The sequence below is a fragment of the Solanum pennellii genome, chromosome 4 (assembly GCF_001406875.1).
Source record: "Solanum pennellii chromosome 4, SPENNV200".
NCBI classification, from domain to species: domain Eukaryota; kingdom Viridiplantae; phylum Streptophyta; class Magnoliopsida; order Solanales; family Solanaceae; genus Solanum; species Solanum pennellii.
The window spans coordinates 75,990,815-76,017,206 of NC_028640.1; the positions used below are offsets into that span (position 1 = coordinate 75,990,815).

The following is a 26,392-nucleotide window of genomic DNA, read 5'->3' on the forward strand; positions in this document are numbered from 1 at the left end:
ACACACAACACACACAAATAATCTAGAGAAAAGAGAAACGGAACACAAACGGGACACACAAGAATTTAACGTGGTTCGGTTTCCCTACTCCACGACTGTAACAGGAGGATTTTTATTTCACTTGTGCTGCTCTTTGAAATTACAAATACAAGGATCATATTTATAGGAAAACCAAATGGTTAACCTAGGGTTTCAGTAATGGGTCGGGCCGGCTCACAAGCCTCCACAAAGCCCAACAAAAATAATTAAACAAGTGATATGATTGTAGGACACACAAAAATCAATGGCTTTATTGATATCATGTTTATCAAAAATTATTTATTTAATAAAATTTGAGTATACGTTATTCTCTTATATTCGACGTATAAAATTACATTTGAAAGGTAAAAAGAAAGGTGTTGCATGAGGAATTAAGAAGCATATGTGTGTCAGTTATTATTAAAGAGTGTAATTGAAGTATTATTTCCTATCAATTTAAGAATATTCTTTATTTATTTTTCTTTTTTGTGATACACATACATTTCTCTTTTGAGAGGGTTAAATAATATACTTTGCATTTTGTATACTTATCCATTAGTTCTTAGTTTTTTCATTATACTTTGCACATTATCCACTTATCCCAATTCCATTTCTCCAATCCATCTTGGGGACCCATATATTTGCAAAAATAAGAAATTTTCTAGTAATTGTGAGCTAAATATTAACAAAATCCTAAAATATTGTAGTATGTCCTTTTGTGAAATATTCACAAAAATACTTGAGTTTCAATATTTAAACTTTAAAGAAAATATTAAAATATTCAATTTTCATTTGGAGTAACTTCTCATTTTTTTTCTTGTAAAAATTGAGAAATGATCCATTGATATTTGGACGAAATATATATAATTTGTGTGAAAAGTAAAAATTTAACTAATTAGTTATGAGGTAAAAAGATATAAAACTCATAAATATTATCGTTCATTCTTTTTGAAATACTTATAAAAAATAATTTTAGTATTTGACCTTCAAAAAAAATATTAAGTTACAAATTTATAGTATCATCACTTAAAATTTTATATTTTTTATTAATAAATTTAAAAATATCACGCACTTTAATTTCTGAAGTAAAACTCATATCCAAATACGATAAGCATATCTCTCGTTTTATAAAAACTAAGAAAATATGAAAGAAATACAACAATTTTTTTTTAATAAATAACTTTTTACTAAAATAAAAATAAAAATAAAAATTCATTTTAAATGCCCATCCGTATAATTTTAAACTCAATAAATGGTTTGAGAAAATCCAAAACGACACAATCTACCACCCCCGTAAATCTCTTTCACACACCTCTTCTCCGCCAACATCGCAACGGTTCGCCGGAGTACTGCGGCGGTGCCACCAACTTCTAAAAAGTTAACTTTGTTTACTTGCCTGCCTTGCTCTAACTAACGGCCAATTCGCCGGATTTTCTAGTCAGTTCGCCGGTGTTTGCTTTGGATTGATCAGCAAAAGGTACTGATCGGTTTATTACAGAGGTTTGTGCTCTTGTTCTGTTTGTAATTTACTATTGAACTTAATTTATTTTTGATTTTATCAGTTTTTGGATCTCATGTTTTGTCTTTTATGTTTTTAGATACTTCTGAAGATATACTATTTGTTTGACATTGTTTTAGTTTCAACTTTTTGGGGAATTTTTCAGTCTTGCTATAAACAATGAGTGATAAAGCAGATGGGAAGAAAAAGATGAAATTGTTTTAGTGTTTTGCTGCATTTTAAGGTCATTTGCAATTTTGATATTCATTTTTATACAACAAAATTGTGAGATGAGTTTCTATGTAAACAACCACTCTAAGGAAGGAGTAAAGTTTGCATACATCCGATTTTCAACAGACTCCACTTGTGAGATTACACTGTGAATGTTGTTGTTGTATCAGCTCAATTTTTAAGTTAAATGGATAGGTATATGAAGTAATCTATATCCATTCGGTTTCATTTGTACTCGGTTCCGTTTCAATCATCCTTAGATTAGTTCCCCTAATGCATTATCTCCTAAGTTGTGTTGATTGTAGAGCTTGGCTTAACTAGTGTTATCTTTTTTCTGTGTCAGGAATTCAAGATGATTGGATCTTTTATCACCAGAGTGCTTGTGTAAATTTCGAACTACCCTTATACAAATTATATAGAGTAGTTAATCGTGGATTTTCTATTTCTTGAGTTTCTAAAGCTTTGATCTTTGGTGTTCTTCATGTAGGATGGTTTTTGGTTATGCTTATCCAGCTTATGAATGCTTCAAAACTGTGGAGATGAACAAACCAGATATTCAGCAACTCCGCTTTTGGTGCCAATATTGGTATGTTGCTACATTTTGTTAGACCTAAATGTATCTTATTGTGGATCTCCGTTCTAACTACCTCATTCCTCCAATTTTCAGGATCTTAGTTGCTATGTTGACAGTTTGTGAGAGGTTCGGTGATGCTTTTATTTCATGGTAATCATAACGAACTTGTTTGTTCAGATCGTATTTTTTGATTACTCCAACTTGTTATATGTTGAAATATTCATGTTGATGTTAACTTTCTCTTATTTGTGTGATACTTTTTCTTTTCAAGGGTTCCAATGTACAGTGAAGCTAAGCTGGCATTCGTCATTTACTTGTGGTGCCCCAAAACTAAGGTATGCAAATATTGAAAAACAAATATTCTGTCTTTGATCGGCTTCAGTTTCATATTAATCTAATTAGTTCTTCATCTTATCATAAAATTACTGCAGGGAACTACATACGTCTATGATGCCTTTTTTAAACCTGTGATTTTAAGGCATGAACCTGAGATTGATAAAAGTTTGTTGGAGTTGAGGACCAGAGCAGGAGATATGTTCTTTTTATACTGGCAGAAAGCTGCTAGCTATGGCCAGACGAGGGTTTTCGACATTTTGCAGTACATTGCTTCGCAGTCAAATCCACCTCCCCCCACTCAGGTCTTCGTTAAGATGTGTTTCAGAATTTATATGCAAGCCCAATCAATTTCAGCATTTCAAACATGCTCTTTACTAAATGATAGTCTTAGCTGTTTGAAATTTGAAGATCGTATTAATTTTAGAGTTTGCATGCTTATGAATCCATACAGCTATGTTGCGATGCAACTCCACGAAGTCCTTCTCTAACTGTCCGTGCTGATTTGAAGGTTAAGGAGTGAGTGATTATTCATAAGAGTCTTAATATATAACACATGCTTGTGAAGCCTTGGGGTTTACTAGATAGGTTGAATCTTTTCAGACTTAGAAGTGGGGAGGTTGGGCGTTCAGTGTAGGTGATAGCCAGACTACAGATAATGAACTGTTGCATTTTCTGGTGCTTTGCTGAGTGGATTTGTTTGTGTTTGTCATTCTAAGTTGGATTCGCTATTTAACTTTCCCGCCGGGAAAGTTAATTTTTAGCTGTACGTTGGAATATGGGGTTAGAATCTAAGGGGAAACTTTGTTGCTGGATGACCTGTGTATTTTTCATGAGGTGTATTGTTGACTGCAAGACTTCCCCACCCAGAGTTATTTGTACAAAATTGCGTACACATGTTTTATGTGGCTTCAGTGTTTTTTTGGCTAAAAGACAAACCACCATACATGTTTTTTTTACTCTCATAATAATAGACAAGAATAATTTCCATTTCCGTTTTACTTTATCAAAAAGAGAAAATATCAATGACGATAATAACAATAAACAAGAACTAACCTAACTAATCAAGTACAATTGTTCTCTGTGTTTAACATAATACTTTCAGTAATGTAGCCCCTATTGTAAATTTCTTACAACACTTGTTCTGAGATTAATACAATACTTCTAACAATTAAAAAAAAAAAAAGAATCTTCGATGTTCAATTGGTAGTCTAATGATTAGCTGTAAGATTGTGAGAGCTGAATTTGATCCCAGTTTTAAATATCAATTTGAGCTGTCTTTCAAAATTGCAGACACAAAGGCAAAGCAGTAGAGGTCGTCAACCCACAGCATCACTAAATCGCAGGTCATCTGCTTCAGCAACACAAGTACAGGCTGAAGAACAAGCACCCCGTGCTTCTTCTGAATCTTCAAGCGAGGATGAAGCAGATTCAGCAGAAGAGGCAGGATCCTCCAAAGGTCCTCCACCTGCGTCCACTGCAGCTGCGAATGCACAAAAAGCAACTCCCTCCAAATCACTGGTTTCAACTGTAGCTGCTTCTCTGAACACACAAAAAGCATCTCCCTCCAAATCCCTTGCTGAAATCACAAAACCTTCCACGTCTTTTGAAACTCGAGTGGTGCAGATTGATTCCGTGCCTCCCTCAGCCACTGAAAGTGTTAACCCTCCTGCTGAGGCAGCCTTGGAGGAAGCAGTCCGAGTAACACGCGCCAGATCAAGAAAGACAAGGACCTCAAACAACCCTTGATTTGTGTCATCAAGTACTTAACCCCCCATGGTAATTTGAATATGTAGTTTATATACATCGGAAAAAGGATTGGTTCTTCAATGTACATCTGGCATATCTTAGTTCATTCATTACTGTTGTCCATGATTTTTTAGCATGGCTCGAAAAGTATAAGGGTCGTCGAGTGTGTAGGATTGCCAGATGCAATTACCATTCATTATTAAATATCCAAATTAAAGTACTTGCGTTTGTGTGAAGGTGGGAAAATGATCATGAATCTATGAAGTTAAAGAGTTATCTTAGAGGATCACTGTACATACATATAAACATCTGGTTCTTGAGATGGCTTGGTTGATGTACTGAATGGTAATTGGAATGGGACTGGGCTTCTATAATTGTATCTCTTCTAATAAACTTCTGAATAATTCGATTTTGGGTTAATTGATTTGGATATTTCAAATTTTAGGTTTTGACTTTTGAGCCTTTTAAGTCCGGTCACTACAAATAATTACCTCAATATAATAGTTTGGTCCTTAACGATTGAGGCCGACCTATCGCCCGTGATTTTATATTGAACTTAATATGGTTTATAGGATATCAATCTATTAAACTTTTGGAAATAATACTCATTGGACTTTTATGAATTTGACTTATTGGCACTTGACACATGGTATGGGTAGAACTTAAACCGAAATCCAATCCAAATTACATAAATTGTAAAATCAAAATACAAAGTCCAATACATAACCCAAACCAAAAATACAAAAGGTTTGAATTTCAATTTGACCCCCACTCTCTGTCTACTCCTACTTGCTACTGCACAATAATTTTGCCTCACAACGCCTTTAAATTCCCAAATGCCAATAGGCAAAAGTTATTTGGAAGGGCAAGTCAGAAAAAAAGCGTTGACATATTATCCTTACATTCTAATCTCGTTCACTGAAAACAGAACAAATGTAAATTTAAACACACTATGAGCCATTCATAGTAACCATATAAAGGCTAGATATTTAAGATTCACAAAATTGTCTAAATATCACAGTTCACTTCAATATTACCCAGAATCATTCAATGTTTAACATAAGCTGCCGGCAAGCAACAATAATAGAACAGCCAACAGAACTTTTCCAATGAAGTCATATCTAAGGCTAGTCCCAGTTCCCAGCATTGGTTAATCATAAGACTGATATTCCTGTGAACCATATAATTGTACGCAAAGTTGTAGGAGTTTCCCTGAAACCAGTTGTTTCTTACTATAATCTGGCTAGAGATATGTAAAGCTTTTTAGCTTCAAAAGATATTTACATGTTTATAAGAAGCCTTATTTCTGTATATCTTCTGGTATCCATATATGGAGTTTGTAACCAGGCTCAATTTTAAAGATTATTCAATGCCCCACAGAGCAGTTGCGCTAACCTCCTCCTCCGAGCGCAACCAGTAATCATCATCTATCTGCAGTTTAGGGGAAGAACATGTTGTGGATTATAATCAGTGTTTTCATATGAATTCACTACAATAGAATAACTATTGTTACAAGAAGTGACGGCTTATTAATTGGATTACTTTGCCTGTTAATATTCAAAAAGGGATAGCTCATTGCTTCGAATTACTTAGTCACTTCAAAACAACAAGGCAGATGGTGTTTAACCATACTGGTTCACATGCATTTTAACTTATGCAATAGAGGAAGAGATACCAATAAATCGAAAGGGAAAGAGAGGGGTTCAGTCATATACTTACACTGTTATGAGAAGGTACTATTTTATGAACACCCGAGAGCTTTGAGTCTGTTGAATCTAAAGAGCAAGGATGTGCTGGGGATGGGTAAGCATCATCCATCTTTTTTGCAGCAGACACTGAATCCATGGACTTGTCATGTTTGATGGTTATGTCCTCATGCTGCCTACCCTGTTTGCTGCATTTGTTGATAATTATGTTAGTTAATTGGGCCTTGAAGTTTCTTTCTTTATTTTTTTTGCTTGTACAGTAAAATATCACTTTCTTTTTAAGGGAGACTACTACTACACATAGAGAATTAGTGAACCAGCAAAGCTATACATACACCCATTTGTTACAAAAGGAGAGAAGCTAGTCATGTAGTGGAGATACCTCAAGAGAAACAAATCTATCGGCCCTGTTGTGCTTCTAAGAATAAGCTTATACTGCCTCTCCAAATCAACATCCTATTAACAAAAATAAGGGATCAGAGTCTAGCATATTATATGTAATTATCATATTGCCGAAGACCACGGTTACTCACCTCACATGGATCAGGAACTTCAATAGAACTAGCATATGGAGCTTTTATAGCAATGAGAGTTTTATCCTGTGATATACGCCACAAACATTATAGAGAACTGAAACAGCATCATGAATAACATATGTAAGATGGGTGTTACATACCCTGAAATAAGGCAAGTTTCTGATATCTTCCTCAGTCAGAAAGAGGCTCCTGAAGAGTCGAACCAGATGATTTTAAGAAACTGATCACATTTTCAGAACAGAAACAATTGCATCAGGAGAAAAAAAGGCATACTTCTGACAATTCACATCAGATTCCAGGGTCCTTATTTGCTCTAGTTTTTCCCTGTATTGAAAAACGTTTCACATTCATAAAGTAAGAAAACTCAGAAACCCTCATTGATGACAAGTTGTTATCAAACCTTATGCAGCTATCAAGTCGGCGATCCTCTGCACTTAGATATCCAATTTGTCCCTGTCATTTAATTGGAAAGCAAGATTCAGTTAAAGAATCAGAATGAGCGAAAATAGAAAACACCTTCCTTACTACATTAAAAAAATTATTACTAGTAGATAGGTTCAAGCAAATATTTCTACTTCAGTCCTGTCTTTTAAGAGATTCATTGAGGCATATTATTACCTTGTTTGCTTCATAGCTCTAACTCAAGCTTCATAAATTTCATGCTTTTGTTTATACAACAGCTATAAAATGAAGCAATTAGGGGTGGCAAAAATTTGTCAAGAAAATATGAAAACTATAACAAACAAAATGCAAAGTTTATATTTAAAAAAGAAAAACTAGCTATTTTTGAACAAAAGTATATTACAACTTTGAATTAAACTACTCAAATATTTGTATTAACGAATAAGGTTTTTGAAACACTATTCAATGCAATGTATTGCAAACACATGACAGACGATTTATTAGCTTGAATTAATTCTTACTACTGTGTGAAATCAAAGCATATGGACTTTAAACAATAGTACACAGAAAACTAGAAAAACTTGATTTTAACCATTATTTTCTCAAGACATTCTTAGAAGAACTTTATAATCACCTTCAGTGTAGATACTTGGTTATCCAGCCCTTGAGATTTTGTTGACTGGAACCCTCTGTTAAAGATAAATTTGGATCATTAACATGTAAGATTAAAAAAAAAACAGAACCAAATCCACAAGTGTATTACTTCCAACGTATACGACTCTTTGTAGTTTTCTCAATTAATCCAATTCCCTCGAGTACATTTGTGATGTCATAAATTCTCCTCTTTGCCACCTGGGAAACAATTATTCAAATAAATTAGCATCAAATATGAAACAAAAGAAGCTAAATAAAATAAGAACACAGTATTCTTTTACTAATTTTATACATTCATGTTCATGAAACCTTAATAATAAGGTATAACTTCTACACACTACAATACAAGGGAAAAGCTAACCTCCAAAACCTCTGCAGAATGGTTCAAATCAAGGGTTCCATCATCAGCCTCTTGAAGCAAACCAATAAATTTCTTAGTCAACAAGCCTGCCCAAAAATGATATATTTATTAATCAATATCTCAAACATCAGCAAGAGCACAATCATCTTGTTCAGGTAAATTACATTTACTCGAAATAACGTACCTAAAGAGTTATCATATCGATAAGTGACACCTAAATTCAGGTTATCAAGTAGATCTGTTTTAACAGAAAAAGAAAGAAATTGAATTATTAGTAAATTTAAACTCCAAATCAATATATATATAGTAATATACCGACTCAATTTTGTACCTGCATTTATTCCTTTGGTAGCTTCAATGGTATCTCTAGAAGACTTCCTTTTACTAGGTTGTTTAGTACGTGCACTAGGAGCTTGTTCAACAGGAGAATAGTTGGATGCAAGACTTCTCTGACTAACTCCAGATCCACAATTGTATTCCTCGGACTTCTCAATTTCATTTTTCTGCTTCAAGACATGAGAAAAATCCATTAGTATAAACATATATAGGTCATTGTATGATCTCCTAGGAGATAACATTTATGAGCAGAATGTGTACAATCACCAGAAAAGTTCTAAGAAATTTTCATTCTACAAAATTAAACGACAATAATTTAGTATGAATGGTGAATTCAACCATTCAAATACACACAATTAATGGAGTACTTTATAAGATTGATGCCTAAATAACACAAAAAAGGTAGTATATCTATCGTTAGCAAGAGACTAGAAGAAACTTCCCCACTTCCGCCCAAAAACGTGATTTCCATATTATTTTCTACTGTTTTGCATATCGTTAACGGAAATCACATATTTTACAATAGGAGAAAAAGCAATGAAAACGTAATACTACTTACCATGACAAAAACGAATGTGGAAGAGGCAATTAAGTGTAAGCATAGGAAGATAAGTAAAGAAAGAAAGGAGAAGCCTTCTTCTCATCTTTCTAAGCTTGGATGACAGAGTTACTCTAAATTTATGTTGATTGAGATAATGGTTGAAGAGAAATGTACCACGTCAGTGAGGGATGAGATTCCCGGACTCTAAGGCTTGGACAATCTTCCATTCTTTGAGATTACTCATCGAAGCAAAATGAAATGTAGAATAGCAATTGAGTCCAAACATCAGGACATAAAGTTAAAAAGGGACAAAGACTTTCTCATACATCAAAACTTGGATTGACAGAGTTACCATATATACGTGTTGAGCTAGCTTTTACGAAACCCTCAATTCAAAAATGGGATAAAAGGGATGAAAACACAATACTACTCAGCAGAGCAAAAAGGAATGTAGAATAGGCAAGTAAGTGTAAGCATTGGGAGGTAAAAGGAGATAAATTTTTTCCTTATACATTTAAACTTGGATTGACAGAGTTACTACGTATTGTGTTGATTGAGATAACAGATACACAACAAATAAACTGAGGTATGCACAATAGTACTAAATAATATGGAAATCATGTAATTTAGTCATAGGAGAAAGCGATGAAAACACAATACCATTAACCGGTGAAAAAAGGAATGCAGAAGATGCAATTAAGTGTAAGCATTGAGAATTTGGGAGACAAGTTATAAAAAGAAAAGGAGAACGGTGTAGGATGAGATCCCTGAACTCCTTATAAGGCTTGGGGAGTCCTCCCATAGAGCTTTTACAGAAATCACTTAATTTAGAAATAGGATAAAAGGCATGAAAACCCAATGCGACTTACCGGAGCAAAAACAAATGTAGAAAAGGCAATTAAGTGTAAGCATAAGATAAGGAAGGAGAAGCCTTCTCAACTTTCTCATCGAGATAACATATACACAAGAAATTAACTGAGATGTGCACAACAATACAAAATAGTATGGAAATCACGTAATAGGAGGAAGCGATGAAAACACAATACTTTTAACTGGAGAAAAGGGAATGTATACGAGGCAATTAAATGCAAGCATTGGGAGATGAAGTTTTGTTTTACAAAAAGTAGAAAGCCTCAATGTACCCCATCGGGGAAGGATGAGATTCCTGAACTCCTTTTAAGGCTTGCGGAATCCTCTTCCCTTTGAGCTAACTTTTACGGAAATCATTTCATCTAAAATAGGAGAAAAGAAAAAAGCTAAAAAAGCAAAGAAGAAGAAGAAAGCCTCAGTGTACCACATCGATAAAGGGTGAGATTTCTGAAATCCTTACAAGGCTTGTGGAATCCCCGTCCCTTTAAGAAAAGGAATATAGAATCGATAACGCATGAGATTCTTGAACTCCTTATAAGGCTTGTGGAATCATTGTCCCTTTGAGAAAAGGAAGGTAGAATAGGAAATTAAATTTAAGCATTGGGAGATAAAGTTTAAACAAAAGGAGAAAGCATCAGTGTACCACATCGATGATGAAAAATGAGATTCCTGAACTCCTTATAAGGCTTGTTGAATCCTTGTGGCAATTAAATCCAAGCATTGGGAGATGAAGTTTAAGAAAAAAGGAAGAAAGCCTCAGTGTACCACATCGATGAAAGATGAAAGATGAAATTCTTGAACTCCTTGTAAGGCTTGGGCCTCTCTTTGAGCTAACTTTTATGGAAATCACTTCATTTAAAAACAGGAGAAAAGGTGAAAGGACGGTAGAATAGGCAATCAAGTGCAAGCATGGAAGAGACAAAGTTTAACTTGGATTGAGTGATTGACAGAGTTACTATGTATCTATGTTCATCAAGATGAGGATGACGTTCTTGAACGTCCTCTCTTCGAGCTAATTTTTATGTAAAATCAATTGATTTAAAAAATAGGAGAAAAGGCAAAAGGAAGGTAGAATAGGCAATAAAGTGCAAGGCATTGGAAGAGATAAAGTTTAACTTGGATTGACAGAGTTACTATGTATCTGTGTTGATCAAGATCACAGATACACAACAAAGAATGTAAAAGAATCGATTAAGATTGGATTCACTTAGCTACTCCGAATCTGTGCTGCTCGAGATAACAGATGCACAAAAACTTAACTGATATGTACACAACGGTACGGAAATCAGGTAAAAGCTTTTTTGTCATATATCTAAACTTGGATTGAGAGAGTTAATCCGTATCTATGTTGATCGAGATAACGGATACACAACAAATTAACTGATATGTGCACCAAGGTACAGAAATTAGGTAAAATCTCATATATATAAACTTGGATTGACAGAGTTAATCCGTATCTGCGTTGATCGAGATAACAGATACACAATACTACTCATCGGAGCAAAAAGAAATGTAGAACAGCAAGCATTGGCAGATAAAGTAAGAAAATTAAAGCAGAAAACCTTTTTCTTCATATATCTAAACTTGGATTGACAGAGTTAATCCGTAACTGCTTTGATCGAGATAACAGATACACAACAAATTAACTAATATATGCACAAACGTACAGAAATCAGGTAAAAGCTTTTTTCTCAAATACATAATCTTGAATTCACAGAGTTAATCCGTATCGGCATTGATCAATACTACTCATAGGAACAAAAAGGAATGTAGAACAGCAAGCATTGGTAGATAAAGTAATAAAATTAAAGCAGAAAAGCCGTTTACTCATATATCTAAACTTAGATTGTCCGAATAACTCTGTATCTACATTGATCGATCAAGATAAACAATTCTCAATTAAAAAAAAAAAAAAAAAACTTAGATGTGCACAACAGTACAAAAACCGTACGGAAATCACGTAATTTTAAAACAGTATCAATCCGCAATTCAACTCACCGGAGTAAAACCAAATGTAGCAGATGCCTGAGGATTTCCGGGTAGAGATTCCGAGCAAAGATTGGAGAGAATACGGGGATGGCTCCGGTAAGGTGTTACAGCAATGGCGGAAGGAGAAGGAGAAGGCGATGATCTTAGATGAAGTGGTGTTGCTAGTGATAAGTTGAGATCGACGTTTTCACCGGCGGTAGTAGACATAATTGAGGAAGCAAAAGATTATCAATGGCGGAAAAAAAAAAGAAAAAAAAAGAGGGCTTCAAAACAGCGGGAATGAATAGGTGGTAAACTGTGAGGAGGCGCTGAGTTTCGGATTCGAATAAACGAGGGCCCGCTTACGCGCCTACCTTTTATCAATATTTTCGGAAATTTATGTGAGCCCAGGGCCCATATCTCTCTGTAAACCTCAAATTAATTGGGTGAATATAACAATAATAAACAAAGCTAGATCTCAGGGATCTTACCATTTTTAGCTTACTCTATATTTTCTCGTCTTGTTAATTTTACTTGTAATTGTTATAGGTTAAAGTTATTTTTGACATTTTAGAGATCAAGATAGAATTTTACTTACTAGGTTTATCTTTAGTTGTTACTTTCATGTTATAAGAGTTAATGTAATTGGTTTTTGGAGCTGAATTGAATTAGATTAGATTAATATTTAGATGTTTAAATATTATATGAAAAATATTATAAGTTATAATACTTTTTCTATAAATATGATGCATGATCAAAATTCATATAATGTAACTTTCGAAAAATGAAACGTGAAAAAAGGAAGTAATCAGTTTCTGCACTTTTTCTTCTTGAGATAATAAATGTGAAGAGAGAGATTAACGTGGTGAAAGGAGAGTATTAAATTGAGATAGAATAATAAATTTTAGTGATTTAGTGAAATTACCTTTTTAGTTACTGATATTTAAAGAGAAAGTGAGATAGGTAAAACATAATAAGTAAAATGAATCGATAGGAGTATATAAAAAGTGTAGAATGTAATTATAAGTGTAGTCAATGTTAATGGTATGATAATCGGTAATTATTTGGTATAAATATTTGTATTGAATTATGGTTATTATTTTTTCGAACTGTAATCTTTATTCGACTTTTTTAAAATATAACAATTTATAAATATTCGCATTCAATTAAATTGTATCATTTAAATTGAAACGAAACCGTAATAAACTTGTCCACTCCTCCAAGGGTGTGACATGAGTCATGACAAGTGTGTTGATAAACCGACACTCCATGGATTTTTTTGAATTTCAAAAGTTTGTGTTTTAAAATCTAGGCGGCACTCCGCACAATGTGCTCATCATGTCAACTTGCTACCCCAAATTCGTTTGGTTAGCGGGATAAAAAAAATATTTTTAAAATATTTTAAAGAGTTATTCTATTCTATATTTGATAATGAGTATTATTTAGTTTAGAAATTATTTTGTTTCATTTTTTATATAAAAAAATGATAGAATAAGTTATCTCATATATAAGGTGAATAAGATAATTTCATAGAATATCTTAAATCATGAAATATCCTTATCTATACTATTCCGTTGAGGCCCAAGCAAACGATGCATCCTAAATAAGTCGTGTGCAAAATGTGTAAAGATTATTTACATTTTTTAATATTAGATTTCTTATGTCCTATAAATTTTTGAATTCGAAACCTGAATATGAAAACTCCTTTGACAGAGAGTACTACCCAAATGGAGGTGGGGGGACATAAATAATAATGATTCATATAGCTAGCCTCAATATGTTTGGAGTTGAAGAATAATTGTTAATGTTGTATTACATTTTTTATATTTCTTCAACAAAACAGACTTCAATTGCTTGATCCAAGAAAGACAACAATATAATTCTACAATATACCACTTAATCTTCAAATACTTTATAATATAAAGTAAGAGGAAAAAGACTCTTTATTCTTTTGATTTTTAGAAGAATTGCTCATACAAAAGCATACATCAATCAATGAATAAAAGTACAACATGAGTAACCTTGTTTCTGCCCCAGACAAGAGACAAGATAATCCTACATCTATTCTAACAGGGAATATTCTCGAAAGACGAAAACGGTATCGTCAAGCGACATGTACAACCAAGCAGAGTGATGCCAAAAAAATTTATCTTAGTTAGAGCTGGTAAGGGAGTCACTGCTAGATATTTTCGTGCCACTTAGTATATAACCACCAAACGCGCTCATCTGCATATGTGGATGGGTTCTTGATGGGAGTACCTACATGTTTTCAAGTATTTCAGGCACAATTAACAAGCTATAGCAAACATAGGAAGATCTAGAGGTGGGTTCAGTAGGTTCAACTGAACACATTGTTTTTGGTTCGATCCATAAATACACATGTAAGTTTTTGTGTGTGTATTAGACTCAGTTTAAACCTATTGACTTTAGATCCTAAATTCTGATCACAAGTATAGAAAAAGAAGTTGTCAGTAAAAAAAAAAGTGTATGCATGTCAAACTACTTCAAGTGGAGCTATAGTTAAATTTCTATTATCTGCTTGACAGAATCTCCCTGGAGAATGCAAATAAATATAAAGTTAAGTAATCATGTAAGTGGTCAGATCCCCTTTTCGGGGTCGTTTTGGTTTAGTTAAAACAAACCTGATATTCACGTAGCCAAGGTTCAGAAATTTGTAATCCAATCGCCATTTTCTCAATCTGCAGGTTGTGCATACACGTAGCTAGAGGCTGCAATGAAAACAAAGGATTAGTTTTGTCTTATTTTTCCAACAGAAAGGGAAGGTGATGTGACAAAGAGTGGGCTCCAATTATTGACACAACAGAAGACACAACAGCCCGCCCACCTACCCATCCACACCAGTTTATGGGAGAAAGCAGAGTCTTTTAACAAATCTAGCCAAAATATAAGCAGTGACGTGATCCTGTTGCAGGATCTCCTCTCAAATGCTTGCATCTCTCAAATGGAAAATGAGAATGACCTTCTGAAAATCCATTTTAGTTCTTCGACTTATTTACTCAGCTTTGGACATTAAAGAGCAGAAAAAAGGATATTGATTTGCTACCACATGCTCACTACAGGATGCCTAAATCCAATAACTTAAGGTTTTACTAATAAAAAATGTTTATCTAAACTTCATCCGTAGAAAATTCTTCTAGACATATAAAGAACGCAGAAGTTGGGCTATTGCATAAGTGAATAAGAAAGGGCTTGTGTGTGTGAACAATGATAGAGCAGCCTGGCAGGCTAAGAAACATTAAATAAGATTGGCAAGCTAAGAACAATACCTGAGCATACTGGTGATAAACAGCAAAAGGAGCTGAAAATGATAAAAGAGGAAGCACTTCTTTAATAATGCCCCATGGGTCCAGTTCCGGAGCAGCAATTATTAGGCTGAAATATTATATTGGAAATGAGATAGAAGGAGAAACATTATGTGTCAAAGAAAAGAATATAACCCAGATTAAATTCAAACCTGGAAAAACCATTTTCTTTCCACGACTTGATGGCCTCGAGGGGTGCTTTCTGACCTGCTTTTATAGATTTAACAGGCTTGATTATTGGAGAAGAAACTCTCTCAGGTGTTACATCCATGCCACCATCTTCAGCTGGCACACTAACTTCGTCTAGACCGCCAGAATGAGTGACAGGTAAGGGTTCTTCCTGCAGGAACATGTTTTAGAGAGAAGTTTAAAAGTCATCCACGCACGCATTTACAGAAGAAACAATTTACACCAAAAAAGGATCAACTTTTGACATTACAACATGGTTTTACCTGACCCTCAGACACTGAAGCTCCCGTTTGAAATGAATTCAGGTCGGTCAGTGATGCATGCACAATTCTAGATACATACACAAACAGCAAAGATTATAGTTAGTACGAATGCAGTAAAACATATTTAGACAAAAGCTATCCACTGAAATATACAATTTTTTTCTCTGTGTACTAATTGGGTTATTTTTCTATTTCATAGCAAAAGGAAGTGTACCTTTTACAGATTTCATCACTTAAATTAAACATCCTTGTGATATCGACCGGATATGGTGATGATCCACGATAAATATTGCACACATAACCAGTACCTGCTAATATCATTGTCATGAAAATATTAAAAAGTCATTAACTTAATAGCAATTAACACTATTTAACAATACTATAAGTCTATAACATGTTCGACATGGTTTCACAACTATAAGCATCAGCCCCGTTTACATCATGATGACAAACATACGATCAGTATCAGTAGCAATAATCCACAGACATGATACAATTTCCCATTAGTATAGGCTGCATGATCAAATTTTATGTGTATAAAGCAATGGTCACAATTTCACAAATATACCTTAATTTCCTTAATGTAACTACAGTTAAGAACAAATACATACCTCCAAGTCGTTCTGCAATAGCACCAGTAAGAATACCACTGAGCATGTCCACTACAAGTACATCTGCATTTGCAGTAACATTCCCCAAGCAGAGCAGTAGAGATAGTGCATCCACTCGCATGAATCTGATGGAATCAAGAGGATATAAAATCAACCCCCGTGTAAACCCAGAATCATGCAAAGCAAAATGAACAAGATATGAAACTTAGGGTTATTATAGACTACAATGAGCATCTGAACCACAACGAAAAGTAACATCAAGGAGGATATATCAGATTTCAAGATTTTCTGATTCTAAAATAAGTTATCAATGTCTATCCTTCTTTCCCTCCCATCAAAAAGATAAATCATAACCAGAAACAACAGATGAAGATATTTGATCAAACACAAGAAAAGACCATATTATTACCCGATTTTTTCAGGATGTTTCTTGAAGTAGGCCTCACAAATGCTGAAAAATGCAAGAGGTATGTTAGAAATTAAAGAAAAGATTGAGGAAGATAACGACTAGGGGATTTGCAACTAGAAACCAAATGTAGTATTACGACTATCTACAACTGACATCACCACTAACAGCTTGGGGATTTCAAGTTCAGAAATTAAATGCAGAACAATCAATTATATGATTTGAAGAACAATAGTGCTTAGAAATTAATGAAAAACTACCATTATATGTTTTACTTATCACCTGAATTAAAAAAAGAAAATCATAAAAAGTGAAACACAATCCACAAGCCCTAAAATGCTTTACATATCAAAAAGCAATACGAGGACATACTCATCCACAGAAAAACTGAGTGTTCCACATGAATGAAGTGGTATAATCTAGTTACAACAAATAGACAGTTACTGGATCACTGCTCAAATAAGAAATACTGCCTTCTTCCACCTGGGGCGAACGGGCAACATTTTGCAGCATATGAAAGTAACTTGTTTAATTTTGATTACATTACCAATCTTAGAGTTTTATTTACTAAGCTATATTAAAAGAAATGCAGTGAAAACATTATCCAATCTCGTTCTACCTTCCCCTTCTCCAAAGATTAAGTTATAGATGAAGGAAAAATCAGGAAGTAGTACGTCTAAATAAAGATCTCCAGAATAACTAAAGGAGATTTAAAGACAGGAGTGTACCTTCGTGCAAAGGGGCGCCTCAAAAGTACTCGAGGTGCATATTTCTTCTGTTTCTTAACCCTATACTTTTCCTGCAAACAATGAGAGGTCAGCATATTTTCTCAAAGAAAAACTAATCAACACCAAAAATGCCAAGCTCACTTGTGAAAATAATGTCTTCTTCTCAAAAGTTGCACTGTTTGCAATGAGTGCTTCAACTATTTCATCCCCTTTTGCTCCCTGCCTGCAACATAGTCAGATTAATACTTCTCTTCAAAACTGCTAAATGAAAACCTAAGAACCTTGCAGCCTTTTCTTTTGCTTAAGAGAACTCTTTTGTAAACAAAATTTGTTCAAACATATCAGAAGAAATATAATATAGATCTATAGAAATTCTGGATTCAGAAGCCTCCAATTTTTCTGTTAATATATCAATGAAATTGGCCAAAACAGAGTGAAACAGCAGCAGATGATGCATACCACCATCCCAGACTAGTTTGCAGTTCCCAAACCTAGAGGTCGTCTAATTAACTGAAAGTACACATTATCAATATCCACTAAAATAGTATCTTAAAACTGCCTGCGAAAGACTCTTATGCAAGGAATTCCCACAATTCTTGAAACTGCCCACTAAAATAAATAAACAATACCACATAAAACCATGAACCTCAGACAAACTCACTTTCGCATCTCGTCAATATCTTCACTAGTGAGACTCTGAGCAGTATTATTATCAACAAGCGCACGGTTATCTTTAGATCCATCCACGTCTTTTTCTTCAAGGCCGTTACCTGATAATGAAAATGCACAAAAGTTACTATAAATTCCACAATTTGTTAAAAAGAGACTAGAACAATAAGAGAAAGTAACACGAGATGTATAAGGGTAGATTGTCTACATCACACTCCTGCTGGTGCGGCCCTTCCCCAAACCCAGTGCGACTCGGGATGCTTTGTGCACCGGGATACCCTTTGAACATGAGATGCATAAGCATATTTAGTTTGGTCTATCTTTGCATACTAGCTTGGTCAAAGAATTATATACTACCTCTACATCCTAGTCTTCTGTCCCGCTTCAACTGGTTCTTAAGCAAGAAATACACTGTAGTGGATAAACCCAAGCTAAAAAGAAGACTAGTTCTGGTTTTACTAAAAATGTTTGAATGTGTCATGGAAAACAAGAGCTCATTCATTGGCTCTATCCAAAAACAAGGTATTTGCAATGTGGCAGGAAGGTCCACAAATGCAACCCCTAAAAGCCATTTGCACAGGCAAACATATCATCAACTGCAGTCTAAGTACCCCATGTAATCTTCCTTGTTATAAAGTTAAAGAGTTATGTTAATCATGCTTGCTCGTCCAAGTCTAAAAGAGTCTATGATGATTATCCATACAAAGCAATGCATTTTTCTGAGAAAACCTTGCATTAGAATCTTTCAGATAGATATTATAAGTATATACCATTAAACATAATAGGATGATTAGCCCTATTATCTGTAATGCTATATAATTACATTACACATAAAATTGTCAGTCTGTCACCATTTTTTTTTCAAAATAGTGATTGTCTACTTCGAAGGGGAGTCTTGGTGTAATTAGTAAAGTTCTTGTCACGTGAACTCAAGGGCTCTGAGATGTGAAAAAGAACACTTTTAGAAATGAGGGTAAGGATGTGTATGATACATCGGGATCGGCAGTCGGCACATAGGAAGAGCTTAGTGTATCGGGCTGCCTTTTTTAGTTATTGACTACTTCAAAAACTAAGTACTCCCAGTAAATGACTACCGCCCCAAGTTGAATAAACTTAGTAATAATAACTAATTAAAGAACAGAGAAAACAGTACTCATAGAAGATGAAAAGGCTAAATCAGAAGAATACCTTCTGCATTCTCAACAAAACGAGTCAAAAAGGTTCCTTCTTTTCCCGACTCCACTTGAAACAGAGACCCGAATGGACAACCTATAAGAGGCTGAAGAGAACACTTCTTATTCCCAATTTTCAATGTCCTGCATGCACAACACAACTTCTCCATCAGTTCAAAAATCCATAATCCAGAACAAAAAACTGCATCTTTATGCACTAAAATCAATCAACTATATCTCAATTACAAAACTAAATGCAGCAGACAGAAGCAAAAAAAATCGGATGTAATTACTTACGAGGCAGCAGTAAGACGAGAAAAAACTAAACGGTCGCCATCATTGATGTCAAGCAATACATTGCAACCTTCATAAGTTAATCTACTATTATGATTTTGCTTCGAATCCTCATCAACTCCTTCTTCAATAGACATTTTTGCTGCTAAAAATTCATATCTTTAAGCATTAGATGAAGCAGTAGAGAAGGAAGTTACACTATAAGCTTCAGTTCTCTGTTAGTTTAAACCCTAGAACCCTAAACGATGGGTAATTTACAAAACAGGAACTGTAATTTAAACAAATAAATATTTAGGTACTAAAATGGTAGATTTTTGGGTGTTTAAAATTGGGATAATTCACGAAAGGGGAAATTTCAATTTGCCCCCTAAACTTTAGGTATTTGGTAAAACATCCTCGAATTTTTTTTATAGTAGCAGTATTAACCCCTGATTTATGAAGGTTGACTTCCAATAGACATCAAGCCCAATGTAAGTCAATATCATATATTAAGGGTCAACTCAATTTATGTTAGATCTAGACTTATTTCAATTCAACTTGTATCTAATAATTTTTTATTAAGTAAAATGTTAGTATATGCTAAACGAGAAATCATTTATTTATTACTCACTCAAATTATTGAATTCGGTTGTTTTTAACATATTAACATGTTTAAATATCATAAGATGACAATTTTTCATTATGTATATGCATATATGAGATCACAAAATATCATATATTTGTCTGAAGTGAGAAATATATGATGACAAAACTTATTTTTATCATATATATATATTATAGGAGTTAAGGGTATATTTTTGAATATACATGCACATATAAGCAAATGAATATGAAAACTACATGTTTATAGTGGTATTAAATCTGGTGATACTTGCAAAAGAATTGGTATTGAATCTATTATTATTATTATTATTATCACTATATGCAATTTAAAATTCTTTTTTTTTTTAAAAAAAATGTTGTTTATACATTGTGTGCTTGAGTGAATTAATTAAGAATTGTATTATGTGTGGATGATATGAGAAGTGGAAATGATGAACATGTCCGCATATTTTGGGACGACAAGGGAACACCTTCTGCAATATCTTCTCTTAGTGAATGGTTGGCCAAATCAGCATCTGACTTCTAACCACTCCATTAAGATTCTTTCATTTTTTAATAATTAACTTGATCACGAAAATAATATCCGTAGGAAAGTCTTGAAGCAACAATAAAGTTGCATCAGTATAGCCTCGTTGGGGTGTGCACTATAATAAAAATAATTTTTAGCGGCATTAAATATTGACATTCAGAAAAAGTGCTAAAGTCTTTAACCCGACATAAGTTAAGTGTCATTAGAATCAACATAGCTAAAGGCTTTAGGAACATATACAAAGAGTGACAATTGCTGCTAAGAATGCATATTTAGCGGCAATTAAGAATTAATTATGATCATTTTTGTTGTAGTGATAGTACGTCCCTTCCTGAACGATGCAACCCATCATTTTGAGTCACAAAATATATCAGTTATTAATGTTTGCGTCAGGATAATCATAGCTATTCGTCGAATCAATTTTTTACATAAAAAAAAGAAGAAGATAGTAATGATAAATTATTTAATTAGGGAACAAGTATTTAGCTTAGTATTTTTTTTTCCCTTATAGGTTTTGTGTTTATCTGCTGGCTATCCACTTAAACTACAAGTTGTCTAGATCTATAGGCAAAGCATGTTCCAATTTCACATGTTGCTAAGTGCCTTAAACTCTATATAATGGCTAAAAAGATTGGAAAACATTGTGGAAATATAATAGGGATGTCTTTTGGGAATTTGTACTGAAAAGATAGAGGCACTTTGTTGAATTTGAGGAACCTAAATGGATAATACATACATATAATAATAATAATAATAAGTCACCCTGTTAGTGATTACTAGTTTTCTTTGCAAAATATGTGTGGGTTCTTTTGTCATTTTTCATTTTTCATTTTGCTAATTATTGGAATCTTCAAACCCACCATGTGTTATGAGGAACAAATTGACTAGTCATTCCAAACTAAGGAGAAAGTGCGTACATATAAACATTCAGAAGATTCCAAACTTTTGAGAGTGATCCCATATAAGATACACTCCCTCTGCCATGATAAGTGTATCTCACGAGAATTATCATGTACGATTTATGTGTTATCTTGTTTAATTTTATCAAACATATTCAAAGTTAGACTGTATGAATGTAAATTGAAATCAAGTTACAGTATGTGTTTGTATATTATCCATTATCGAAAAAATGGTATTGATATTAAAATTCATCCGTCAAAAGAGATCAAATTGAGGATTTTCTTTTAAGTTATGTAATTATAAAATGCACACATAGATTTCCAAGCTATTATTGCATGCGAGGTTGAGAGTGATCTCATAAGATGTATAAATTGGTGAAAGTTATTAATGTGAAAAATTGGAAAATGATTTGATAATTTGTTCTTTCTTGAAGTCTCTTCTTTTACACTCAAAGTCATTGATTCTTGATTTCCTTTTCTATGAAAAAAAAACAACCTAAAATTATGCATTTTTTCAAGTACTATTAATGTGAAAAATGACTTAGTAAGTGTTTTAAAGTGATTTTTGTTACAGAAATAGAAAAATGTGGAAAGAAATATAAAATTGAAGGTGCCTTTAGTGTGTGTATACACTATATGTGTTAAATTTAATGCAATTTTCTTTAAAATGAAATAACTTAAACCGGTAGTCAACATTTTTAAAGTTGAATATTTACATTTATCAGAAGTCTCAGGTTTAAGTCTCTTTAATATGAAATCGTCTTTGTTAGAAAGCACTCTACCTCCAATCTGGAACCTCCCAACTCAAATTCAGATTTAGTCGACCTTCAATGTAGTATTAGATACTGGATAAGAAAAAGTATCTCCCGTTTGCATTCTCCCTTTTTTACGTGATGCTTCCTTAATCAAAAGTCTCAGCTTCTGAATATGAAAAAGTCTCTGGTAGAAAGCACATCCCTGTTGAATGAGTCTTACACAATATAATGTGATAGAATGAAATTGTTCTTCCTTAATCAAAAAGTCTCTTAAAAAAAATTTGTGATAAGAAATATATATACAATACAAATCTAAATTAGTCGAATACGAATACGCTACACACCAGAGCAGTAACTAGAAAAAGACAAATACATCAGGATTATTTTATGCTAAGAAGCAGCAAACAGAATATTAAATACAGTAGAAGGAGTAGATAATAAAAGAGACCCAACTTTTTTTTTTAAAAAAAATAAATTATTTCCCCTTCTTGGATCCCTCTCCATTAATAAAAAGAAAGAAACTACACACTCTTTTACATTAATATAGAAAAGTTAGAACAAACTTCTCTCTCTTTTTCTCTTATGAAAAAGAGAACTTCTTCAACAACAATTGCTCTGTTTTTTTCCCATTTTCTTGCTCTGTTTTTAATGGCACTGTTAACATTTTTACCAGAAACATCAGAAAAAAATCAACCTTCAAAGAGGAGGAAAAAACAACAAAAACAGAATAAGGAGAAACAAAAGCAGCCATCTTCATGGGATCAATTCAAAAACTTATTGACTTGCAAACAAATTGAAAACTCAACTGTTCATGATCCTGCTTCCAAAAACCCTCCTTCTTCTTCTGCTGCTCCTACTGCTGGAGCTTATTCTAAGTTGAGTTCTTGTAGCTCCATATGCAGTTTCAGGTATTAATTACTTAAATCATATATCCCCGTAACGTGTGAGTCTGATTCTTTTTTTTCATAAATCAAATATATGGATTTTTCTCCCCCAAAGTCTTTCGTACCATGTTAAACTGCGTAAACATCTCAAAATAAAAAATCAAAAACAAAAATAGTCATTTTACGATCTTGTAATTAAAAAATAATCATATATACTGTCTAAATTTATTAATAATGTAATGTCTTTTCGTTTCGATATTTATTATATACAAAATTCATTTTTTTAAATAAAAAAGCAAACTCTCTAAAATTTATTAATAGTGTCTTAAAATTTTGATAATAAATTGTATTGACTAAAAAGTGATTAGTTGTGTATATTATCCAAATTTAAATATTTGAGAAATTATTGATATAATTTTAATTATTTAATTATATTATGTCTCGATATCACAAGGGATGTGGTACATGGCAACACAAGAGTGGTACATAGAGCTGATAATTCCCCAGAAAGTAGCAGTTTAGGCCAAGAAACTCGTCTCCTAAGCAAGAATAAAACTTCACATCATGGCCCTTCATCTTCAAGTTCGAGATCTCTTGCTAGATCGAACGGTAGTGGTAGCTCCACGTATACTACTTCATCAAGAGGAATGCAATTTCGTAAGCTATCTGGATGTTATGAGTGTCACATGATAGTAGATCCTAGCAGGTATAATTTTAATTTTAATTTCATTTTTCTAATACATTTTATTTGTGGTTAATAATCTTGATTTATAGTATTAATGAGTGAAAATATTAATTATTTTTATTATAGGTACCCTTTACCAAGGTCAACAATTTGTGCATGTCCAGATTGTGGAGAAGTTTTTCCAAAAATTGAGAGCTTAGAACATCATCAAGCAGTTAAACATGCTGGTAAATATTTATATTCGAAAAATCTCAAATACTATCTTAAAAATAAGTATAAATAATTTTCTATAAAACTTGTATAATTAGTATCCTGAAAAGCATATGCTTTAAGTAGTTAAATAGATACAGTATCAAAATGACGTATATTATTCGTGTTTATAAGTTAAATCCTTATATATATATTATATTTTCTTTCCTACTTATATTCATATTCCTTTTGTTTAGATTAGGGAGGAGTAGGGGTGGGGTTTATGTGGAAAATCTCTTTTTGGAAAAGTGATATAAAGCTAGTCCACACAAAATAATATATAATCGATAAGATATATAATATAATATAATATATAAACATTATATATGTATAATAAATAGTAAATTTAGATATTTTTTATTAAGCAGTAGAATGTGTAACTTTTTATTTTTAAAATACTTAATTTGCTCATATTTATCCTAGAAAAGATGATTCCAATCTTGTAAAAGGAGACAAGCTTTAGACAAGATTTAAGCTTTGAATTGTTTTAGGCAAAGTTCAAAATTGTGTTAGTGGAGGCAAAACGGAATTGTTAATACAGTTTTTATAAAATAATAATATAAAGTACGTTAATCTAATATATTTTTGTGATACATATAGGTTGAACCCCAATAAATACTTTGCCTTTTTCTTTTGGACCACTTAAATATTTAAAGGACCATCTAGAGTAATATTTGCCAACTACCTCTTCATAAAATTGAATAGTACTATACATGTAGGAAAATTTTAATTGACAAATAATTATTTTCTCTTTTTATTATCATATACCACACCGACAACATGCATGACACCCTAATTTACTCATACAAAATTAATTAATTAAAATATTTTTAGTTTAATAATGTTGAAGATTATTTTATTTTGATTAATTAAGAATGCATACCTAAGAAAGAATCGAATCTTTAATACTGAGATATTACTTGTCTTTGAATTATATACATTTGGTAGCCCACTCCACTTAATAATTAATGTTTTCTTATCAGCTTGTTTAGCTATGTAAGTTCTAATTATTTATCATAGTACTAATTGTGGAATAGCTTATTCCTAAATTATTTCATAATTAGTTAATAACATTAATGTGTTGGTTGGCCAGTAAGACTTGATATCTTACCAACCAGAAATGAGACCCCATTTATTTTCTTTTGTTTTTTTTGTTCATATATTTTTTTTTATCGAATATTAAAAAATATATATATATTATATGTTTGCGGTTTAATTTTAATTTAAGCCGATTGAATGAGGTTTATTTTCAGTGTTAGAGTTGGGTCCGGAAGATTCAAGCCGTAACATAGTGGAAATAATCTTCAAATCAAGCTGGCTTAAAAAGGATAATCCAATCTGTAAGATCGAACGGATATTAAAAGTCCACAACACCAAACGCACGATCCAACGGTTCGAGGACTGTAGGGACGCGGTGAAGATACATGCAGTGGCCACAGGCAAGAAAAACCCAAGATGTGCAGCTGATGGAAATGAGCTGCTTAGATTTTACTGCACGAGCCTTACGTGCGCCCTTGGTGCACGTGGCTCGTCCAGCTTGTGTGGCTCGGTACCCGGCTGTGGAGTTTGCACTACCATACGTCACGGTTTCCAAGGAAACAAAACTAGTGGAGTCCGCACAACTGCTAGTAGTGGGCGGGCCCACGATTGTCTTGGTAGTGGTATGGCCCGACGCAGGGCCATGATCGTGTGTCGGGTCATTGCCGGTAGAGTCAAGCAAAATGTGGGGGCTTCTCCCACGAAAGAGGAGGAGAATTGCTCTGTCTCTGGTTCTGGTTCTGATTCTGGCTTGTCCGCTACTGGCTCTACCATATACGATTCAGTAGCTGGACATGTAGGGATCTACTCGAATCTCGAGGAATTATACGTATTTAATCCAAGGGCTATACTTCCATGCTTTGTTGTGATATACGAAGCATTGGAATCTTAGGCTTAATGTTTTCTTTAATTTGTATTTGAGCTGTTTGTACGGTTTAGTTTGTTTTTTTCTTTTTTGTTGTGTCCTTAAATTTATGTAACTAAATTCAAGTTAGTTAAAAAAAAGTTGTAACACCCGTGAGGTAATGCTGATCCAACTATGATTTTTGTAAATATTTTTTATTTATTTATTTGTCCTTTTTACATATTGTTAGTTTGTTGAAGGTGAGTAAATACAGTGATGTTTGAAGTTTATCTACCCAACTGTACCATAAAAAATATGTTAAAATATAGCCCCTCGATTAATGCTTTAAAAAAATGCCGTCCTTCAACATTTAACTTGTCATTTTCTATGTCAATATAGGTTACCCCACTAAATTTTTTCACTCTTTCACGATTTCAGTTATAAATACTGACAATACAAAAATATTTATGTCTT

General features: G+C 33.2%; 4 protein-coding genes across 7 annotated transcripts; 2 read left to right on the forward strand and 2 right to left on the reverse strand.

Annotated features, from left to right (window-relative positions):
* The first annotated feature begins 1,261 nt into the window (after positions 1–1,261).
* Positions 1,262–4,686, forward strand: LOC107015570 (putative HVA22-like protein g). 2 transcript variants are annotated; one of them, XM_015215882.2, is made up of 7 exons: positions 1,262–1,518; positions 2,091–2,131; positions 2,235–2,333; positions 2,415–2,471; positions 2,593–2,656; positions 2,753–2,959; positions 3,948–4,686. In XM_015215882.2, the coding sequence occupies exons 2-7, from the start codon at positions 2,100–2,102 to the stop codon at positions 4,401–4,403; spliced, it is 915 nt and encodes a 304-aa protein (XP_015071368.1). In that variant the 5' UTR covers positions 1,262–1,518; positions 2,091–2,099; the 3' UTR covers positions 4,404–4,686. The 2 variants fall into 2 exon arrangements, with proteins under 2 accessions (XP_015071368.1, XP_015071369.1); XM_015215883.2 differs by having other exon boundaries at positions 1,262–1,495.
* A 653-nt stretch (positions 4,687–5,339) lies between these two features.
* Positions 5,340–12,184, reverse strand: LOC107016289 (transcription factor E2FC). 2 transcript variants are annotated; one of them, XM_015216783.2, is made up of 13 exons: positions 11,808–12,184; positions 8,394–8,568; positions 8,247–8,300; positions 8,063–8,148; positions 7,811–7,899; positions 7,682–7,736; positions 7,046–7,098; positions 6,919–6,969; positions 6,786–6,834; positions 6,643–6,708; positions 6,492–6,565; positions 6,123–6,297; positions 5,340–5,834 (listed from the first exon to the last, which is right to left on the reverse strand). In XM_015216783.2, exons 1-13 carry the CDS (start codon positions 12,003–12,005, stop codon positions 5,766–5,768), a joined length of 1,194 nt encoding a protein of 397 aa, XP_015072269.1. In that variant the 5' UTR covers positions 12,006–12,184; the 3' UTR covers positions 5,340–5,765. The 2 variants fall into 2 exon arrangements, with proteins under 2 accessions (XP_015072269.1, XP_015072270.1); XM_015216784.2 differs by having other exon boundaries at positions 8,394–8,565; positions 11,808–12,180.
* Positions 12,185–13,667: 1,483 nt separating this feature from the next.
* Positions 13,668–19,697, reverse strand: LOC107015863 (tRNA (adenine(58)-N(1))-methyltransferase non-catalytic subunit trm6). Of its 2 annotated transcripts, none has more exons than XM_015216282.2 (13): positions 19,436–19,696; positions 19,155–19,282; positions 17,959–18,067; positions 17,439–17,520; positions 17,298–17,368; positions 16,573–16,614; positions 16,164–16,288; positions 15,767–15,860; positions 15,553–15,619; positions 15,253–15,440; positions 15,065–15,170; positions 14,420–14,506; positions 13,668–14,036 (listed from the first exon to the last, which is right to left on the reverse strand). In XM_015216282.2, the coding sequence occupies exons 1-13, from the start codon at positions 19,567–19,569 to the stop codon at positions 13,929–13,931; spliced, it is 1,341 nt and encodes a 446-aa protein (XP_015071768.1). In that variant the 5' UTR covers positions 19,570–19,696; the 3' UTR covers positions 13,668–13,928. The 2 variants fall into 2 exon arrangements, with proteins under 2 accessions (XP_015071768.1, XP_027771875.1); XM_027916074.1 differs by having other exon boundaries at positions 13,674–14,036; positions 15,767–15,863; positions 19,436–19,697.
* A 2,969-nt stretch (positions 19,698–22,666) lies between these two features.
* Positions 22,667–26,144, forward strand: LOC107018235. The gene is made up of 4 exons (XM_015218660.2): positions 22,667–23,126; positions 23,557–23,808; positions 23,914–24,014; positions 25,290–26,144. The coding sequence occupies exons 1-4, from the start codon at positions 22,801–22,803 to the stop codon at positions 25,964–25,966; spliced, it is 1,356 nt and encodes a 451-aa protein (XP_015074146.1). The 5' UTR covers positions 22,667–22,800; the 3' UTR covers positions 25,967–26,144.
* Positions 26,145–26,392: the final 248 nt, after the last annotated feature.